This window comes from Haliotis cracherodii, unplaced genomic scaffold (genome assembly GCF_022045235.1).
Source record: "Haliotis cracherodii isolate W230 unplaced genomic scaffold, xgHalCrac1.p SCAF_20, whole genome shotgun sequence".
Lineage (NCBI taxonomy): Eukaryota > Metazoa > Mollusca > Gastropoda > Lepetellida > Haliotidae > Haliotis > Haliotis cracherodii.
In genome coordinates this window covers 7,089,390-7,112,056 of record NW_027266276.1, presented here as the reverse complement: position 1 = coordinate 7,112,056, position 22,667 = coordinate 7,089,390, and the positions used below count along the sequence as shown (strand labels likewise).

The 22,667-nt window shown below is 38.1% G+C and overlaps 1 protein-coding gene across 1 annotated transcript in view; it reads right to left on the bottom strand.

Annotated features, from left to right (window-relative positions):
• LOC139470267 (mediator of RNA polymerase II transcription subunit 1-like) overlaps positions 1-22,667 on the bottom strand; it is a 75,021-nt gene that overhangs the window by 22,142 nt on the left and 30,212 nt on the right. Inside the window, exons 3-5 of the mRNA XM_071252614.1 lie at positions 10,482-10,560; positions 6,401-6,588; positions 470-498 (exon numbers count right to left, since the gene is read on the bottom strand). Of these exons, the coding sequence (XP_071108715.1) occupies positions 470-498; positions 6,401-6,588; positions 10,482-10,560 (296 nt within the window). The remainder of the gene's footprint in view (positions 1-469; positions 499-6,400; positions 6,589-10,481; positions 10,561-22,667) is intronic.

Genomic DNA, 22,667 nt, shown 5'->3' with positions numbered 1-22,667 from the left:
ATAGTTTTTGTTCTTAAAAGACATGTTGTAATACCGTATTCAATGTAATAAGCGCCCAGGGCGCTCTCAAAATTAGAAATAGGGGGATCTTATTAGAACATAATTTTGGTGAGGAAAAAAAAAACCAGAGCGGAAAGAACGTAAATTTCGTGGTTTATGATGACAGCCTGAAATGATACAAAAGAAAAGATATATTTTCCAGAATTTAATTGCCCATAATTAAGGGTGCATATAACACATGAGTGTGTATAATACACGAATAAATAAGTATACATGGCTCAATCGGAAGGGTGCTAATTGGGATTGTTCATTAGCCAATATAAGCAAAAATCGCCGTGGGCGCTTATTAGAGAGGGGCGTTTATTACGTCGAATACGGTATTTTTTGTTTGCTAAAGACAAATTAACTATTAAGCATATTATTCAAATTTGAAAAAAACGAAACAACATTTTCTTTCCCTGACACTTACCTTAATACTTCCACTAATTCTTGACAACTCTGAAAAGAAAAGAAGAATGACATCAATTGATGTTAAAGTATCTGGACTAATTAAAAGCTTATTTTGGAAAATCACAAGTGTGTAGGGTTGGGTGTTTTTCAGACGAAAATATAAAACATGCTAGTTTTAACTGAGAAAAACAATGGCCAATGTCTAATTATGGCCAAATGTCCAAGGGAGGCTACTCCAATCATTACACATCAAGCCACGACTTATACAGTAAAAACAAACCTCAATTTCGTCCAATTTCATCAATATTTGTTGTTGTCTGGAAATGAGTAGCTAGTAATAAAATTTGTCAGTTTGTAACCACTGACCTTGTCAAAATTCACTGACTTGCCTGCTGACCTATGCATATTAAATATGACATGTCTATGAACTTAATTTTTTGTAGTGTTGGTATCTGGCTAAAATTACAAGAATGATCCTTGTTTGCAATCAGTGGTCATAATCATGATAAAAAAATATGTTCAGTCCATCCTTTCCTTTGCATACTTTATGTAAATAACAATAGAAATAGCAAAATTCTTCCATGATATTTTACTTAACTGTTCAACACAGACAGACCACAAAACATTTCAATAGCAACAGGCCTCAAAATCTTGTCTTCTGTCGAACTTGTGACATTATTCTAAATTAAATGAATACAATTGGAAGTAATCTAAGACAGATTTCATGACTGATCGCTATGTTGAAAACTGAAACCAATAAATCATTGATGAAATCAGCTAATTTGAACACATGAATTTGAGGCATATATATAAGAAAATGTTGAGAGTGTTTTCCTGGAAACAGCTCAAATAGCAGAGGAAGAGGACGTCCTTATTACTGACCAGTTTGACAATAAAGTCAATAACCAGTTCAAAATAGACATGTTAGATTCAAAAGTTGTACAGTGTAAGCCAAAGCAAACATAAATATTTTCTGACAAGTGAAAACCGTCAAAACCACATTATTCAAAATATTTATATATGTGACATTTTGAGGAGAAGGACACATTTCCACAATAGACATCAAAAACAACAAAACAGTATGTTGCACTTCCCTAGAAAGATAATAAGAACAATAAAACAGTATCAAAATGACATTTAAAACAGGAGTTTTACCGAAATACCCCATTTACTCTCAATGAGCATAATTCCTGTATTAAAAAAGAAGAATTCTAAGCTTGAAACGCTGCAGCAGGTCAAGTTAACTTCTACTGCAGAAACTGTCTGGGAATTAACTTGGCTGTGTGCCTCTTGCAAGTGCATAGCAACACCTTGACATCGCCTAAGCAGATGTTTAAATATTGATAATTGTCTTTCCAATAAATCAAGTTAAGTAAAACCTATTCTCTTGATTGAAATCTGCAATGATTTGAAAGTAGTCATACATCCACAATCAAATAAGAAAATTCATCAACTGCAGGCAGTTACATATCTTTTCAAGTGCCAATGATGAGAAATCAATATCAATGTAGACAGGATTAACATAGATACTTTCTTGTTCTTCTACTGTGATATTACTTGTCACTTGTAAATTAATCAAGCAATTTTGTATTCTTTCAATTCAAAGATTATTTTATTCTTTCACAAAGTAAGCCAGCTAGATATTTAATATTGCACTGACTCAAGGTCTAGTGGCTTATTGAATCAGGATATTACTGTAAAATGATCATGCTTTATGATGTTATACAGTGAGTTTTATTTACAATATATTTTTAACAATTGTGTAAAAACATTAACATTTATTTTGTTGTGTCACTCAATCATAATAATAATAATGGTTGGTTGGTTTGTTGTTTTATGCTGCGCTCAGCAATATTCCACTTATATGGCGGCAGTCTGTAAATAATCAAGTCTGGACCAGACAATCCAGTGATTGATATCATGAGCATCGATCTACGCAATTGGGATCGATGACATGCTTCAACCAAGTCAGCGAGGCTGACCACCCAATCCCTTTAGTCGCCTCCTACGACAGGCATAGTCACCTTTTACGGCAGGTATGGGTTGCTGAAGACCCATTATTCCCCGGATCTTCACAGGTCCATAATAATAATGTGGCAAAATACACTAGCCAGCTGGGCTACCATTTCATTTGCTTTTACTAGTCCTTACAAAGATCTACTAGCCTCGAGCTAACGGCATAGCATAGCTGTCAAATCCTGCTTTAAAGCACATTTACCAGTACCTCTGTGCCAATAACTTTTGAGTCTACTAACCAGAACAAGGCTCAACATCATTTTTAGTAGATCTTAATGTTATTATATGGACTCCTAATAGCTGACCTTACAGATAGAACAGAATGTTACTAGACTCTTGCCTCTGACAAGTGGCTTAAGTCACAAACTGCCTTATCAAGAAAGTTAGTGAAAGAATAAAAGAAGTTGAAATCCACAATCCCATCCTAAGTGTATATAACCAACACAACGGCTGTAGATATTATCAAAAAAGAATCAGTGTCAGTCATACATCAACATTTCCGTAAACATTTTGACTTTGGATCTGGCATCAGCAGAATGTAATGTCAGTAACTTCAGACTCCAATGACACTAACTTCAAAACTAGTTTGCTTCAAGATGGTTAATTCCTCCGATTTTGCAAGATTAGGGAGAAGAGTCCCCAGCAAAATGTCAAACCTATTTCCATCCTAAACAACAATTACCCACATGGAATTTTGATAAGACTCCAAACCTAACCCTACGAAGGCTGACAAAATTGATTCCTGCTGCCAGCTTCAAGACAATTTCCATTCCCAATGCAGTTACCAACCTGGAATAAAGTTACGTACGCTGAGTGTAAGAATTACAATAAACAAAGGACAAGGCTTTGCGATGCCCATGTGAAAATAATCAATATTCCAAACCTCACTTTCAGATATACCACCCCCCTTTGTCAAGAATTTCTATCTGAATTTAATCAGAATTGAGACAGAAACATTTCAGTGTCTTGATTCTCATCAGATACATGGTCCAGGAGGCGCCTGGATGAAATGGTAAAAAATACTTTGATATTGATTTTATCGACCAGAACCATGCTTGTACCTCCAGGTTTATCAATCAGCTACACTTTTCTTCTTTCTTGACAGGAATTTTGCCTCCTGGAAATTCATAAGGTGTTTGAAAAAGGTCTGATCTTTGCAGCTATGATGGCTGCATGAGCTTGGTTAAATACCTTGGTTTCGGAAAGATGAATGATCTGGCAGAACTAATTATCTGTTTCTGATCATCTCTCCAAATTATCACGTTTATTAGAAGGGTAGAAAGAGGGCAATTTTCTAAAGACAGAATTGATTGGAACTACCGTAACGTAATTTAGAAAACCGAGATAACACAAATTCCAAACTAGACATCTGTCTATATTTAACCAAAATATGTATCTTTGATACTTTCAAAGATTTCAGAGAATTTCCAACTTTGCTGCAGAATATCCACTGAAAATGACAACCAAATTGACTCAACAGAAACAAAACCTGTTAACCCCAACTGTATCTAGTATAATACATGTAGATTAATACCTTGGAAACAAAAAAATCTTTCAAGCACTTCATCTTAAAAAATACTCAAACACCCATAAATCCACTACCCAACTAAACAGATTTGAGCTTTGGCTTTGAAGGGTTACTAGTCTCTACTCCATTTTACAAAAACTAACTGTGAACAACTGGGTTGCATGTTTAAAGCACAAAAGTATTTCCATGACAGCCTATGCACGCAGTACCTATTCACAATCTCTAACCAAGTTATTACTATAATTGAACAATGAGGAGCCATTTATAAATATGCTCCCGTTCCATGGAGACTTCGAGTGATAATCTAGTAATCCTAGTAGGGTGAATCCTCCCTATCCAAACCTCTGCCTCCTAGGCATATTCCATGACATTCCACGACATCCTTGAGAATAGGAAAATATCAACTTCTTTCTTGTCATCAGAGACAATAAATCAGATAGGGCCTGTGACTGATGACATAAGCTGTCACCTGTGATCTCATTGACAAAAACACCCACTAATCGCCAATGTTGCTAGACCCCGAGGCCATGAGGCCATGTCCCCTTTCTGGAGGGATTCATGTACAACGCCCACATTAAAACAAGAAATCTTCATTCAGCCATACAATTTCAATTTTCTTGTTGTCATAGTAACCTGACGTTACTTCGAAGTGAGCAAAAGTCTTTTAGGTCAGTTGACAATGCTGTTCCCTGCAGACTACTACATCATTAAACAAGAAGCTTAATTTGATTGTAAAGTTCGCTCTGCCTTAGACTTTTATCATCAGTGGACCGGAGAAGCTTGAAGAATATACCAGTACTTCACCATGTAATTGACTTGCGTCTGGAATACCACATGTGATCACTTACTTATAAATGGCTATTCAGCGTTAGAAACTAACAGTTTTCGTCCACTAGTTCTTATTATGATAACATACGGCAAAACCCTTAAAAATGGCAATTTTCTACTAGTCCTTGTGATACCTTTACCATTGGGCCGTTTGGCAAGGACTATAGGACTAGTGCCAATTTCTAACCCTGATATTTTCTTGAGTATAATTCCTGTAATCGAACAGGTGAAAAGAGTGAGAGAGTGAGTACAGTTTTACACTGATTTTAGCAATATCCCAGCAATATCACGGCGGGGGACACCAGAAATGGGCTTCACACATTGTACCCATGTCAGGAATCGAACCTGGGTCTTCGGTGTGACGAGCGAACGCTTTAACCACAAGGCTACCCGACCGCCCCTCGGGTGAAAAGAAACTTGGTCAGTGCAAATTTGAAATTTGAGATAAAAAATCATTAGACATGTTGATTTACTTTGTATTTTATTTTTGTTCTGCATGGCATTATTTTTAAATGTAGGGATTAATTTTACCACATGTATTTTCTCGTAAACTAAGCCGGAAACAGCAATCAGCTGTACACACGTTTTCCTTGGAATCTACCGGTGATTCGGTTACAACTTACCCAATGATATAACTTTTAAGTATTTTGATGGAAGGGTCGGGAAAAATTGTATCTGAAACAATTTCTTTATAATATATTCCAATATCATGTTATTTTAGTTGCAGCTTTTACTAAAAATATTTAATATAATAATAACCCCAAGCGTAGCACTTCAGAGCAGCTGATCGCTATTGTCGGTAATTTTGGAACCAGTTGACCAGTCACCATCGAGGCTCCCGTGCACATGATTGTCTCAAGCCAGCATGCACATGACTTTTAAGAGAGAAAAAGTTTTAGCAATACGACATTTCTATGACCAAAAAGGATATGTTTAATGCTAGCTAGATCGTTTCAGGTTAACGGGCATGTGAGTGAGTGGGTATGGTTTTACGCCGCTTTTAGCAATAATCAAGCAATATCATGGCGGGGGACACCTGAAATGGGCTTCACACATTGTAACCATGTCGGGAATCGCAACCAGGTCTTAGGCATAACGAGCGAACGACTATGCTACCCAACCATCCAAATTGGTAAGAGCCTCACCTTGGAAAACAAACAGGGAAAAAAAAAAAAACATGAGATCAAAAGTATACAGCAAAGTGAGTGAGTTGGGTTTTGTGCCTATTTAAATATTTTTCAGTTCTATCACTGCAACTCTATGTTGCATTCAACAACATTACAGCTACATTATGTCAGCCTGCAAATAATGGACAAGCCAGTGGACGACAAGTAGGACGATCTGGGCCCACTTGCACAAAGCGATCTTAGCACTACAATTATTGTAAGCCTATGTTAAAGTATGGGAGTTACGATGATCTTAGCGCTAAGATCGCTTTGTGCAAGTGGGCCCTGGAATAAACCGAAGCTGATCACTCAATCCATTTGTCGCCTCTTACAACAAGCCACTGGTGCTGGGGACCTTTTTCTAACTGAGGCCCGCCCCTACAGGGTCTGTACGATGACAACAGAAACTTACATTTGCTTCTCCTCCGTGGGCGACCTTGACATCTTTGACCCCTCCGCCCTTGTCAAAGATGATCTGGACATGGAACATATCTGAGGAGATGATGAGGTGCTGCTCTGGACCAGGCTGGATGCTGGAACTCAAGCTGAGCTGTCTGGCTATTGTCTCCAGCCTCTCAATCAGAGACTGCTGGCTGATAACTGAAACAACACATACACAAGGTGAAACAGGTGAGGGAGGAGACGCTCCTCCGGGGCACCAGCATCAGGGATGCAACTTTAAACCTTAAAGGGCAAGTTCACACGGAAATGAACCTTTTTTTCTTGTACTTTTTCCACATTAAAAGTGTTAACATAGAAGTGTCATAGACAAAAATATAAAAACATCATATTTAATTAACATATTTTTTGCACTAAAACGATTTATATTTTTCACATTTACCAAGTGTTCTATTTCCATAACAAAAACACCATGGCTTATGTCCCTTGCAATATGACGTCATTGGTGCCAATTGATAAACATTATGACGTCATCATGCTTTGTTAGAGCCGCTTCACGTGGTGTAGGTACAGTTTTGTGATTCTAGCATCTCAGATGCCAGCCAGAATTGTGTTATGCTGAGTCACCACTGCGCCGGAGTGTGTCGTAGACCATGTTGTTTTACCGCAAACTGGTCCTTGATATCTTTTGCGTTGAGAATAGACAGGGACCCAGTTGAATTGGCACCAATTACGTCATAATCTAAGGGGGATAACTCAGGCCTATTTCGCTCGTAAAACGAAGGCCTCATAACGGCATCTCAATTTCACACTATTGTGAGCTTCCTACTTTCACTGTGAAAAAAAATGAGTGTATATTTTCAAACACAGATACTAACTAATTCTAAAATTGCGTTTTGTTTAGAAAAAGCAAGAAAGTGATTTTTGCGTGTACACTTCCCCTTTAAACAGTTAGGACATCGCCTAAAAGCCAAAAATCCTAGTAACCCTAGGAATTTACCATGTTCAAAATTATACATGGAAGTTAGGAGTTTTTGTCGTAGCCATGACATTTAGGGGTCCCTAGTTTCAAATACCATATTTCCTAAAAAAACATATAGTTGCGCAGAAGGGGTGGGCATTTGTTGTATTTTCACTATTATACAGTGAGTAAATATGAGAGGTTTTTTTATGGGCCTTTGGCTTCATGTTCACACAATATATGGAACATTATAGGCAAGTATGGGCCATAAATTCAACTTTTATACGGTGCCATAGGATGAAAGTTCGAGGTCCCCAACCCCTTCCCCCAATCATAAACATCATAGACAATCAGCTATGGGTATCATGACACAGAGAAATATACCGTATTCGACGTAATAAGCACCCAGGGCGCTCTCAAAATTAGAAATAGGGGGCTCTTATTAGAATATAATTTTGGTGAAAGAGTCGAAAGATCGTAAATGATACAGCCTGAAATGATACGAAAGAAAAGTCTGTGCGTATTATACACGACAGATATATTTTTCCAGAATTTAATTGCCCGTAATTAAGGGTGCATATAACACACGAGTGTACACGAATAAATGTACACGAATTGTGTACATTGATCAGTCGGAAGGGTGCTAATTGGGATTGTTCACTAGCCGATATATTGAAAAATATCGCCGTGGGCGCTTATTACGTCGAATACGGTACTTATCATAGTTTATCTATGGGACTGGAAATAATGAACAATTTCCAGACCATAGCATCGATATTAATCACACCTCTTCTTTTATTGATTTGTTCACAGATGGCTCTATTTGCTTACCCACAACCCCCTATTCACATACAGTAAATATCAATAATGACTGCCACTGTATACATTCTCTATGAGGCTAGCTGTTGTCATCATAATCTATACCTAACATGACACAATTGTGCCCCACTGACCTACTGCTGTAATGTGGAGCAGCAGACTACACAGTATAGCATCAGTTAGTAAGATCTGACCCGACACTGTGCTCTAAATCTAGCATCAAAGTCAAGGGATCCTAGTCACAGCCATAAATGTCAAAATCTTAGGATTTAAGTGGTTCCTCGACTCAAATACCAGCAGACCCCTCTTTCATTTTTGTCATTGGAATATCCTCTCAGAGACAGATATTACTCAACGCATGTGTTGATGGTCAGCTTTGCATATTTTCCTCTTGTTTACGTCACAGTGCCAAAGAAATTTACAACATTCATTACCCATGGATGGATGCCCTTGTTCAAGATTGGAGGACAAGTTATTGACCCAAATATGTACTACCGTATTCAGCATAATAATTGCCTTGGACACTTACAAAATTTACAGGGGTGCTTCTTAAAACTATACACAAGATAAATTTTTCAGAGACTGAGGGGATCTGGCTGATGCATGTCATCGGTCCCTATTGCATGGATCGATGCTCGTGATATTAATCACTGGTTTGTCTGGTCCAGACTCGATTATTTACAGACCGCCGTCATATAGCTGGAATATTGCTGAGTGCGGCATTAAACAACAAACAAGCAAACAGAGATCGACCCGTTGAACTTTTTGATAATAGTTTAGTTAAAAGGCAATTATACCTCCATTCTGCACAGCTGTTTTCTGTAAAAATAGTTTAATATGGACAAGAAATATGGACTGTCATGCAAATCTTCAGTCTTATAGGTGGCACTTATAAAGATTACTTACAGATTGGTCTGGAAGTTGGAGAGGGGGCACTGATTGGAGCTGGGCGCTTGATAGGATAAATATGGTAAATACGAATCTGCACATATTCAGCTGAACCAAAGGAGTTTTCAAAAATTCTCACTCAGTGCTTCAGATTATCAGGGCCGACGGTGCACTGACCCCAGAACACAAGAAGCCCCATTTCATGTCTGAGAAACATGGGTTCCCTGGCTCTATATTTCTGAAATCTGGCTCACCATTTTATCCAGAAGCCATAAGAGCCATGAATATTCAAGTGAACACGAAGCCTCTCTGTCTTCAGGTCTATCCCTGCTAATATATACCAGGGAGCAAGTATATATGGTTTTATGTCACTTTCAATATTCACAACCTTCAACACAATGAAAATGCATACCTAGCTAGGATACCCCAGGGTCCCTATATCCCCAGGGCTTGGGACTTTAAAAGACCTGGTTCCACCCCGGTCTGGAATTTTGTGGCTTAATGGTAAGGGCACCAGTGGCGATTATGACTTATGTTCCTTCTATGTCGCTCCTATTGGCCAATCAGATTCTACCTCGCATATCACTTGAATTTGCTTCAAACAAAAAGACTGCACGCAGTCAAGATGTTAAAACGGGTCTTCAAGAAGTGCATCAAATCACTTGAGCAAATTGATTGCAAAACATGAAAAGATTTTGGAAAATATTTGTCGATGGCCAGTTGACACAACACATACTTCACAAATCCCGCTATCGACCGAAATCTGTTGATTTCATTCCACAAATTTTTACAGGACTCATTAGTCCAACCAAAAATATGTCACAAACTCCAGCTTTTTTATCTGCAAGGATGGAAACTGAACTTTTATAGACAGTTAACTCCCTTGCTTTGGGAAGATGCACTGCCCCACATACCAGCAAACCCATGTAAGACACAAAATACTTCGGGCTGTCACTTGACAGATCATGCAATACTTCTGCAATGACTATTAACACCATAGACAGATTTACAGATAGGTAAGAATCTTACACAACTGACTCCAGATTTATGAAGGAGTTCATATGATTCAATCAAAATAACACATTATCAATATAGTCGCAAGTTTAGCAAATATTCAAGTTTTAAGAGAATTACAGACAGGTAAAAAACATTCACAACTGACACCAGATTTAGGAAGGAGTTCATAAGCTTCAATCAATAGAACACATTATCAAAATAGTCGCAAGTTCAGCAAATATTCAAGTTTTATGATTACATCAGGCTATTGTTGATGCAGTTGCTTCTGAATCAGTAAAACTGACCTTACTATAGGTCATTACACAAAATTATAGAAAAATACCATATCAATCAGGACATGGACTCTTCTTCCAGGATCAACAGATTCTCATGATTTCTTCATTACACAATGATCTGTCTTCATGCCTACCTTTGATAGCTCTCTGCAGTGAGTCAAGGCATCGTTGCAGGTGACCTTTGTCCAGAGCGTCTGGTTGGTGTCGTTTGTCCTGCAACACAGAGGGCAAGCATTAGATTCACAACTGATGTACACTCCAAACAAATGACACCGATAAAAGAAATGTTGTTCTTCTCAAGCATACCACAGAACACTCAAGGACATTTAAGTGTGCCCTTTGAGATGTAGATATCCAAAAATGATACTTCTGAGTGAAAACACAAATATGTATTTGAAATTCTGTTCATTAAGCATGTTCACATGATTATCATGTGTTTGTCCAGTTTAACAGTAATAATTCATTTATCACTGGCTTCACATCATAACAATCTTCACAGGGTATTGCTATTTTACAAAATATATAATTTCTAAGTGGATCCTTAGCATGATGAGCATGTGCTATTTATTTTAACAGTGCCATTCCACTTTGAACTTGGCCCATCAGCACTTCAAAGTAAGGAATTCTAAGCACTATCAACAAGGTTTGCAAACACACCCAAACTATCACCTTTGTGTAACCCGTATGTTATCTTTGAGTAAGGTTTGTTTGTTTGTTTGTTATTTAATGCCACTCAGCAATATGCCACTTATATTAGGACGGTCTGCAAATATTCAAGTCTGGACCAGACAATGCAATGATTGACATCATGAGCTTCGATTTACGCATTTGGGATACAACAACATGCATCAAACCAAGTCAGCGAGCCTGACGTTCCAATCCCGTTAATTGCCTCTTACGCCAATGGTTGCTGAAGGCCAATTCTAACCTGTATCTTCAAACATCATAGATTTGCATGGGCTATAGGATACGGTATATCTGTTTCAGGGTCTGTATGACAATGCAGCAAAAAGTTGATAATCGTAACACCTCTGGTATCTGTTGGAGCCACCTGCTTCGACCAAATAGGTATTTAACCCAATGTAAGGGACGTACAGGCCAATTACCATAAATATTCCCTCTGAGGCGACACTGACACTGATCTACAACAGAGATATCGTTAAACTTCCCTGTGCACTGGATATGCTGATGTCACTCGACACAGGGCGTGACGACTGTTGATGACATTTTTACAATCATCATAGTACTGGGTATTTTAAAACACAATTATAATTTATACTGCAGCAGCAATTACACTATATAATACTGGTTAGCCTGGTAGATTAGTTCATCCTGAACAGTTCTTTAACAAGCAAGCAAAATCAACAGCCAAGATTTTCATTCTGTATGTTGCTTCAGAGTTAAGGCAGGTACTAGTATATTACTCATCACCCATGGCAGTTAAATGCAGAAATAATAATCACTCAAGACGTACACCACTACACGGCCAGGGCTCGAAATTAACATAAGTCTGTAAGTCGGAGATATTCAGGAAGGGTTGTGACATTTCCTTGTGGACGACCACTTTGACCATTTAGTAGACGTTATCTGTGCATCATACAATTTTTGAAGACTATTGAAAATAAAGTTAATTTTTAACCCTGCTGACAGTGAAAGGTGGTTTCAACTTCAGATTATTTATTGCTCAAACATTCCATCTGTAGCATATACAGTACGTAGATTTTGAAAGTATTGGATATCATAAAATGATGGCATCCTTAACTGTGCAACAAGAAATGAGACTTGGAGATTAAAATTAAGCTTCTGAAAAAAGCAAATAAACCCTTCTAGAAATACAATACTGAACATCTCTATCAGCTCATTGCAATTTACCCAAGCGATGCACCACAAACTAACATGGTACGGAATTAAAATGAAATTAGCCAGGTGTTTAAGCACCTTGTTATTCATTCGTCGACCATAAACAAAAGTTGTGCTCATATTTAAGTTCACACTGTAATAATACCTCCAACACAAGCCAAGTGTGACAACGCCGAGAGCTGTTCTATGCTTTCTCTGCATTCGTATGCAGAGCGAGTTGCCAATGCATGCAGTGTGTGCAAACAAACTCAATCCACAGCTAAAGTGCAACAGCGAGAGCGTCATCAAGCACCAGCTACACCTTGCCCTCTCGTCAACACAACCAGCCACAACAATCAGAGGCAGAAAGTCCTGTATGTGATGTCCAGCCAACCATGACCAAGAGATGCTTATCCTAGTGTTTGGGAAGGCTAGAAGCCATTACTGACAGATGACACAACTCAAATCATACAGTTGACACCCTGTACTCTTTATGTCGATACTGATTCGGAAATAGCAGGCAGATGTGTATATTACGTTTGTTAATGACCTGAATTAAGTGGATTTCCGATAAAGATCTAGGATCTGTTGATGTCCCAGTTTCAAGTGGCCTGTATTTCATACAAAAAAACAAAAGTTTCACAGTAGTATCACAAACCTGTAGATAGGACACCCCATCTGGCAAACATATTTGCGTAAAGAAGTTTTCTTTGGTATCATTTTTAGTAGACATATCAGTTTAACTATATCCTATTATTAGCTAAGCTAGGAAGAAGGAAAAGGTTGTTTAGTCAGACTTTGGCAGCAAAAGTCAAAGACTGCTCAATATGAGTGCGTATGGTTTCATACCACTGAGGGTAATATTCCACCTATATGACATTGGCTTGCAGTGTTAGAAACTGGCACTAGTCCTATAGTCCCTACCAAACTGCCCAATAGTAAAGGTATCCTAAGGACTAGTAGAAATTGGCCCATTTTAAAGGTTTTGCTATATGTTATCATTGTAAGGACTAGTGGACAAAAACTGTTAGTTTCTAACCCTGGCTTGTCAATAATCGAGTCAGGACCAGATAATCCAGTGATAGAAATGGGAGCCGACTTGGGGTATGAACCCAAGATATCAAGCATGTCATCAAACCGGACCACCCATGCATTTGGTCGCCTCTGACGACTAGCATAGGTTGCTGGGGACCTATATTCTCACCGAGAATCCCCACGGAGTAGACGTTTGAAGGAGTTGGGCATTAAGCCGTTTTATTTCAATCATATCACTGCATGTCAACTTAACATGGGAAGTGATGTAGGTTTTAGATGTTAACCAACTTTGTAAAACTGACAAGCACGGGTATGGAGCTGACAAACAAGATCATAATCAGAGATTTGAACCTATGAACATTGGAGTCTCGCATGCCTCAGTGATGGAACTTGGCGATCAGGCGACCAAAGATAAACATAATACATAATATTACCAACATTATTTATTTAAACAGTGGTAGAAACTAACTTTTTGGTTCACTACTTCTTATAATGATAACATATACCAGTGTTGGCTGAAGAGCGCGTTTTTGAGTCTTGGACGCACAAAAATAAGTTTGAACGCACCTGCGTAACATGTGTGGGTCTCGTGGACGCAGTGACTGGGGCTATATTAATTTCATATCGAATTGACACTGTTATCGTAAATCAAAGACGTACATCTTTGCATAAAGGTATTTGTTGCCAAACAAGACAGCGAAGCATGTTGATTAACACTTCCGTTTGCTAAACCAAACCAGTTTCATTATTCTCTCCCTTTTTATGACAAATACCCAAACCGGTTTCTTGACCTATATCTATTGTCGGTTAATTTTCGGTATGGTCCGTAGCTTTGCTTCAGCCAATCAAGTGCCACATATTAAGCAAGTCGGATATAGTCGTAATTAATTTAGCTTGCTGATTGGTCGAAAATATCCTGACCTTGTGTCAAACTAAAAATAGCCAGGCACATCAAGGGTATACTTCAGAACGTGGTAACAGTGACCCGCGAAATCGAGCGACCGTGTAGGATGATACGCTATGCTATAGCGGTAGTTAATTTATAATGGATAGTAGTGGGGCACGCTTACAAACTTGTTAAATATGTGATTCACAAAATGTTTGTTGTTCATTGGATTGATTGATGCTGATTTTCTTTACCGACTTGTTAAACAAAGTACCTGTCATTGGTGAATCTTACCGCAGTAAGTAAGGCTGTGTGGATTATATGGTATATCACTTCCTGTTTTGAATTTTGCATACGACCGAGGTTTGGTCAAGGAACTTCGTTTGAACAAATGGGTTCTTTTTCTAATCAATTTTGAATGGAGGAAGGGGTAATTCCACTTCAAAAACATCCCAGGAACTGTCATAAAAAAAGTTAACGTGTGTACAAGTAGCCGTGACATACCGCAACGAGTCCTGTATTCGATCATGCGATGAAATATATCGTGCTTAGATTTGCAAAAGTAAACAGTCGACAGGTTGTGATTTATCAATACCGCGATACTGTATATGATAAAGAATGAATGCGAACACTTGAATGTACAATGATGTAAGCATTGTTTTTATTTAGCGGACTCTGAATATTTAGTTATTCTACAACAGACTTATCAAGCTGAAAATAATTCAATCTCTTGTGAGTTATATCAAGAATTACAAATCATTGGTAGATCTCGGTAAAAACATTCACAAATGTCTGTCACAATGACCCCTTACCAATGGCTGACCCGTGTACTGCCTTTTCATATACCAAGTTAGATATTAACATGGATAATTTTGTGTTATAATATTCATTAATATCAAATGTCCCTGTAAAGAAATTGTTTGTCCCTTAATGTAAAACCTCTTGGTTATGAGAGCAGGATGTGCCCTGATGTGAATCTTTCTCTCACTTTGCCTGTTTGTTGATATTTTGCAGTTGCGAAAAGATTTCTTATTTTTCACAACCACTGTGTTCTGATGTTAATGTTATGTTATAATGCTATAAACTGGACCCCTCCATTTTTGTTTGGGACCCCTAATTTTATGATGAAGGGGTCCAAGTGACCCCAAGAAAATTGAAGCCAGAGCAGACACTGATATACAGCAAAACCCTTATAAATGGCAAATTTCTACTAGTCCTAATGATACCTTAACTATTGGGCAGTTTTGCAAGGACTAAGGGAATAGTGCCAATTTCTAACGCTGTTAAATCAAATTATCACATATTAATCAACACATACTGCCAAAGAAAACCACAATGTTCATTTTGACTTGTCAAAACAACATTTCAAAATCCTCTTAACCTCATCAACTGACTAACAGATAAAAATGATGATAAAAAAATGCTTGTCTTTCTTGTTGACATGCTAGATGTTTACAGATGAAGAATTCTCTCCTTGTTATATTTGGAAATGTCACTCAAGCAAAAAAACAGCAGGATCTCAAATGATTCAAGTTCCCCTTCCAGCAATCTACAAACAGTACATGGTTAGAAACCCACTTGAAATCAGTCTTGAGGAAACTACTGCTCAAAATGTCACGATCAACTTATCAGGCACTAAATCAGAATTACCTCCCTTAGATTAATTTACTTTTTTCAAGGGCAGCAGAGGATGCAAACTAGAGCTGTGAAAGTATGGTCAAATTAATTTCCCTAGGCATCTCCTGGACTAACCAGAGTTGAGCCTAGCATCTGCAACACTGGAAGAAGACAGTCATCTCACCCTAGCTAGGACTAATTTGGATTGGAAGCCATGCGATGGAGATTGATTTCTTTCTTTCTCATTTGGAGAAGCATGGAAATTAGCTTACAAGTTCCCTCGTGACTGTCCTTAGGAGTCAATGGGCTGGTCGTACAGCTGGACATGTCACTGGAGGGATTGGGTGGAGGCTGGACTGATAAATCTCTGTGTGTAGGATGATTAGTTCCAGTACAGGTGAGATGAGGTGAAAAGGGGCTTAACGTTGCGTTTAGATTATTGCACTTACATTGTTTGTTTGTTTCTAGTTAAACGCCGCACTCAGCAATATTCCAGCTTTATGGCGGTAGCCTGTAAATAATCAAGTCTGGACCAGACAATCCAGTAATTGACATCATGAGCATCGATCCAGGCTATTGGGATACGATGCCATGCATCAACCAAGTCAGCAAGCCTGACCACCCGATCCCATTAGTCGCCTCTTACCACAAGCAGAGTCGCCTTGCACTTATATAGCGATGTGCGTGTAGTTGCTTGTAATAGTCCAGACTAATGTATTGCCAGCCCGGTTTAATAGTGATAGCCCACTCAGATACCATGCCTCAGTTATAAGAATGAATATCCCACACAGGCACATCATACTGACTCCTAACCAACCAGCACCATTCAGAGTAACAAGTGCCATCCTTAAACGTCATTTGGGACGACGTTGTTGGGGATTGAACCGACCCTCCACTCCACGGGCAGACACTCTATCCACTACACCAAAGAGGCAGCCAACATTCTAGTGGAAAGGCCATGGGCAGCAAATGGTGAGGTGAGGTGAGGTGAGGTGAGGTGAGGTGAGGTGAGGTGAGTGAGGTGAGGTGAGTGAGGTGAGGTGAGGTGAGGTGAGGTGAGGTGAAATTGGGTTTAACATCACGTCCAAGATTATTGCACGTATATAGCGATGTGCATTGATGTGTGTGTGTGAATGTGTGGCTGCTTGTACTAGTCCGGACTGATGCCGATTTACTGTGCTAGTTCACTGAGATACCATACTGCAGTTTAACATGAATACCCCACTCGGACACAGTATACTGACTCCCAGCCTACGAGTCCTTGTTTTAGCCCTTAATGCCAAGCGCCAACAAGTACCATCTTTTAACGTCTTTAGGTATAACACGGCCAGGGATCAAACCGCGCTCTGGATGGTCTCTCTAACGCTAGACCACGGAGGCGGTCAGTTTGGTGAGTGTATCAGTAATTGGACTTTTGGGACTGTTGTGTGATTGGATGTCTATTTTTACCTAATTCATAAACATTATTAGTGCAAGAGAAACTACAACACAGATGTCTGAAGGACAGAAAAGCCTCACTTTGAAGGTTTCTTCTGCAGTGTTCAATCAAGCAGTTGACACATTGTTTTTGTAAATGACACATTACTACTGCCAACATGTTGCCTGTGGGCACATGAGTACATATCTAAGGGCTCCCTTGAACAAGTACCGTATTTGACGTAATAAGTGCCCAGGGCGCTCTCAAAATTAGAAATAGGGAGCTCTTAATAGAATATTATTTTGGTGAAGAAAAAAACAGAGTTGAAAGATCAATTTCGTGGTTGATGCTGACAGCCTGAAATGTTTATGTACGACAGATATATTTTTCTAGAATTTAATTGCCCATAATTAACGGTGCATATAAAACAAGAGTGCATATTGTACGCAAATAAATAAGCCTTGTGAACATTGATCAATCAGAAGGGGTGATAATTGGGATTGTTCACTACCCAATATATTAGCAAATATCGCTGTGGGCGCTTATGAGGACAGGGCGCTTATTACGTCGGATACGGTAATACACATTTCACCACTGCAAGGGCTTCCACTACCTGGATGTTTTCTTTCAGGCCTAATATCCCTAGCACATTTTACAGAAGACAGGGGCTGTCTAAACATATTTTCAAAGTAGGCTTCACTTAACACTGCAATTCCCATTAAAGAACTGTCACAGACTTCTTCGAGGTTATGCTGATTAATGTTAAGTCAAGAATGTTTTCAAAAAGTCTTTTTATAATTATTACATTCTATCAGCATAATTATTAATTGCCTTAGGAATGTAGTACATTTAGACAAACTGATATTCTACTTGATTTGTCATCTGAAGTATTATTCTACAGCCTGAGTTAGGAAGTAGTTGTGTTTGTTTGTTGGACCAGACAATCAAATGATTGGTACTGTGAGCTGTGATGATCAGTATAGGTTGCTAGGGACAAATCCTAACCATTCACCCCCAGGGGCTGATAAGTAGTATAAACTTCCAAACTGGTAATTGGTTTAAATCTTAGATTGATAATCAATTTACGATAGATGATGATATAGAACTGAACAAGCTTACTACATATTGAGCAGTCTTTCTCTGTATCCTTTATGTAATTAACAATAAATCAATAATGCAATAATTTAATGTCATCATCGCCCAGGAACATTGTGAGAGATTCTTGACATCTCATCACTTCCTACAAATAATAAATTCATTCAAGTAACCACACACTTGATCACTTCCCAAGTCAGAAACGAAATCCAATCAATCATTGATGAAATGAGCATTCTGAGTATCTGAGATGACGCCTCAAAATATGAACATGAAAATGCCTTCAACTTAAAAGTTAACAATGATATTCATTCCATGTGGGTTATTTTCCTTTAAAAGGATGCTCATATGCATCTATATCATATAGTCCACATTCAGTAGGCAGTCTGCGGCTTTAGCTACCAGACCAAAGCCTAAATCTAGTAAAATTCTGTTCAGTCTTATAAGCTCAGCTGATAAAAGTCAAGAAATACTAAAATCTAATGTAAATGATGCCAAGAGCCAATTTGGGCTGGCGGACACAGACTGCGTAGGCCTATGAATTTTATGAAGCCATCCGACCACATATTTCCTGGTTTACCTTGCCTACCATCATTGTCAGGAATTCATACAACCTTCATAAAATATCCATAAGGATGTCTTGGGGCTTTTAATTTGTGGTATGTATGAATTACAGTTAATAAAACCAATATTTCACTTTTTCCACACACGCCAAGCAACATTCCTATCATCATTATTGTTTGTGAAAGAAAACACGCCCAGAGTCTGATCACATCATGACACAACATACAAATTGTCATGCATTTCTGTTGCAATGTTTAGCAATATATGGAACTTTAACAAAATAGTTATTTGACAAATCAAACCTAGGTCTATTATGGCACAGCCTTCAAAATTCATTTTCTAAAAAGCTAATCCAGAAGATTATTTCAATGACTCTCTACTTAACATTTTCAGTCAGCATGATTCAGTTCCAATTTGTAGCAACATTTAAACACTTAAGACTGCTTCAGAATTAGAGCCCTCAAATGCTCCTTGTCAATGAACACTTCTATCATCAGATATCTGTTGTCCTCTGCATAGTGTTTAGTAGTCGCAGGAAAGAAGACTAGCAAGAACTTTGAAAGCTTGTGACATGCAAGTCCAGTCACCCAATACATGCAGGTCCATCCATGTCCTACACAAAAGAAGACCTTGTCCGCATGAAGGAAAGAAACCAATAATTCATACTTAACGATGAACAGACTCCACATTGGATTGGAATGAAATCGGAAAACAGCCATAAAGAAAGCTCACATACCTGCAATGAGAACCAATTTACCTCTTTATAGATAAGGTCTATGAGCCATATCTTCAGGAATTAACTGAGAGCATCTTTCAAGACATAACATAAAATCAGATTTCTTTTGTCCATATGAGACACTTAGACTGAATAAGAACTTCCCTTACAGTTACAGATTAATACCACTGACATATGTGGTCATCCCATTATCACTTGAAATATAAGCAAATCCTTTGGGAAACATAACCGGGACATCAATATTTCTATAGAAAACTTGCAGTAACTTTGATATTTATGCTGAAACATGACAGAGCCTACAGACCCTATTTTGGTCAAAAGACTTCAAGAAATATTTTTCCTCTCAATCACAATTACCCATTTCCATGTCATAAAAAGCAGTAAGAAATTATCATATGCCGTAACAGGAAGCATCAGGGGATTGAGACATTCAATGCAGCTCAGAAAGATAGTGATTATCTCCTACACTAATAATACATTTAGTTCCATTCTGTTCCCAAGTTTCATCTCCGAACTCCAACTCTCATATATTTTGAGAAACTCTTGACCTTTCGAAAAATCAATTTCCATCACCTTTTCAAAACAGCATTCTGTGGATTCATCATGAAGCAAAAATAGATTTTCCTGGGGATTCAGAAGGGAGAGGGAATATTGTTTTATGCCCCAATCAGCACTATTCAAGTTATATCAAGCCTGGAAATAAATGTTTTGACAAGACAATCCCGAGGTTTAAAACCTTTGCCATGATCCATGCCATCAGGGCCACTAGCCAGGTCTCTGTTCCACAAAGCAATAGTTGAGCTACAGCTGTAGTTAGTCTGTGATAAAGTATGGGAGATAAGATCATCTTAGCGCTAAGATTGCTTTGTGGAACAGGGACCAATGTCGCATTCTGTAACCAGCCAATCCTCAATAGTCAGCTCTTATGACAAGCATGAGATACTGGGGACCTATTTCACTTCAAAATACCACAGTCTTAGTGATAAGAATCCTCCTTAGCTACCATGCCTTGTCATGAAGTATTATAAAAAAAATGTTTTGTGGACAAGGCAGAACTTGAACAACAAGTATGTTGTTTATTAACAACTTTTCAGCATCAGCAAAACAAAATATCAAAACTGGTAGAATCAGAATAGTCCTGAACTAATATCTGGTTTAGCTAAAACTAGTTTTTGCAATTAAAAAAAAAAAAATTATTAACTTAAGCTCACGATAAAACAGACAGGTTTATGGTACAAGGAAAGTCTCAGAAAATCTATCAATTCAGAACTTGCCAGTTCGATCAGTGGCCATAAAAAAATTAATGTCCCTCTACAAATATCTCTATACACAAGCTAGCAAGCCAGAGGTAGTTTCTAACATAGGTGAGCAGGTGTCTGATTCTAGTGATAGGCTAGAATATACCTGACAGAACAGACCTGGGACTATTGATTATAGACTGGTTCAAGTACCCAATGCTCTTAGGTCAAGCAACAGAGATAAGGCAGACAAATTCTCCTTGTACAAGCAAGGTTGGTAAAACAGCTGGCCTGATTAACACCCTCGAGAAGGATTGTCAAACCGCTTTTTTACAAGAGCTCTACATGAGGTTTATCACAGGGTCTCTGTCCATATTGTATAAAATGTGCCTGTGACAAATAGCTGTACACACAGGGGTCGTTCGTTGCCATGTTAGGTCAAAGCCATTTATAGGCACATGATAAAAATCATGATTTATACTGATACGGAAAGGCATTTTTGATCAAGTGTGAAATTAAATTCAATCACTGACATTGAAGAGAGTTCAAATAATAAAATACATAACCATATTGAAAAAGAATCTAAAAACTTTTCAAACACTACACTGCACATATTAACAAGAATTCAGTCTCATGATTTAAAAACCCAAGCAAGCCAAGAAAGGACCCATCTTTCCATGTTGTGTCCCTCCCATCATGCAGAAGCAAACGTATGGGAACAATTGTTTCATTGTGAAGTCTACACAATATGCCGATTTTCCATTGGACATTGTGAGAAGACATATACTTCATACATTTTTTTCACAAGACTAACAGGATGTGAATACTGACAGACTACTTCAACATCAATGGGGAAGCCCCTGGGAAGTCTAAAATAAAATTTAACAAAGAGGTGTCCAGGATAGAAATTAACCAAGATAGTCTACTAGTCCGAATAGTGATAGTGATAACATATACCCCCCAAAAAACAATGCTTGAAATTCTACCTTTAAAATTATTGTTTGTTTGTTTAACTCCACACTCAGCAATATTTCAGCTATGTGACGGCGCTCTGTAAATAATCAAGTCTGGACCAGACAAACCAGTGAGTGACATCATGGGCATTGATCTACTCAATTGGCCTGAGGACTCAAGGACTTTCATGTTTCGAACACTTAGATGCACTGGGCAGTCGGGTAGCCAAGTGGATAAAGCGTCTGGGTTCGATTCCCGACACGGGAATCGAAGAAGTAGGAGTTATAGGTCGCACAAATGTTGAATTAAAAAAATCATCTATGTTCAAAACATGACAAAAATCATAGATTTTTTTCAGAAGTACACATATAAAAAAACAAATTAGCACTTCACCTCGACTAAAAGAAAAGTCTGGTTTGAAAAGAATCCACTAAGTAGTATTTTAATTACAAGTCGCACAAATGCTTCAGTAAAAGAATTCTGAGAGCAAAATGAAAAATAGCTGTATGTTTAACTTCTCACTGCACCTCTCCTATCAGTATAAACTGTACCCCAATTGAAGAAGAATCCAGGAAGTAGTTTTCAAGTTAAAGGTCGCACAAATGTTGAAGTAAAAAACATATTCAAGCATTCATATTCAAAAACAAAACTTTGTACTGCACGTCTTCTATTAGTATGGAAACTGTTCCCTAAAACTGTAAACAATCCATGCAATAGTCTTCATGTTAAAGGTCACACAAATGCTTAAGTAAATAAATTCAAAGTAAAAAAATGAAAAAAAGCTGGGTTTTTTCTCTCTCAGAATATCCAAATATTGAAATCAAACTCCACACTGTACCTCTCCTACAGGTATAAAATGTGTACACCAAGTTTGAAAAGAATCTATGTAGCAGTTTTCAAGTTATAGGTCGGAATTCCTTGGTATAACTATATATCCCC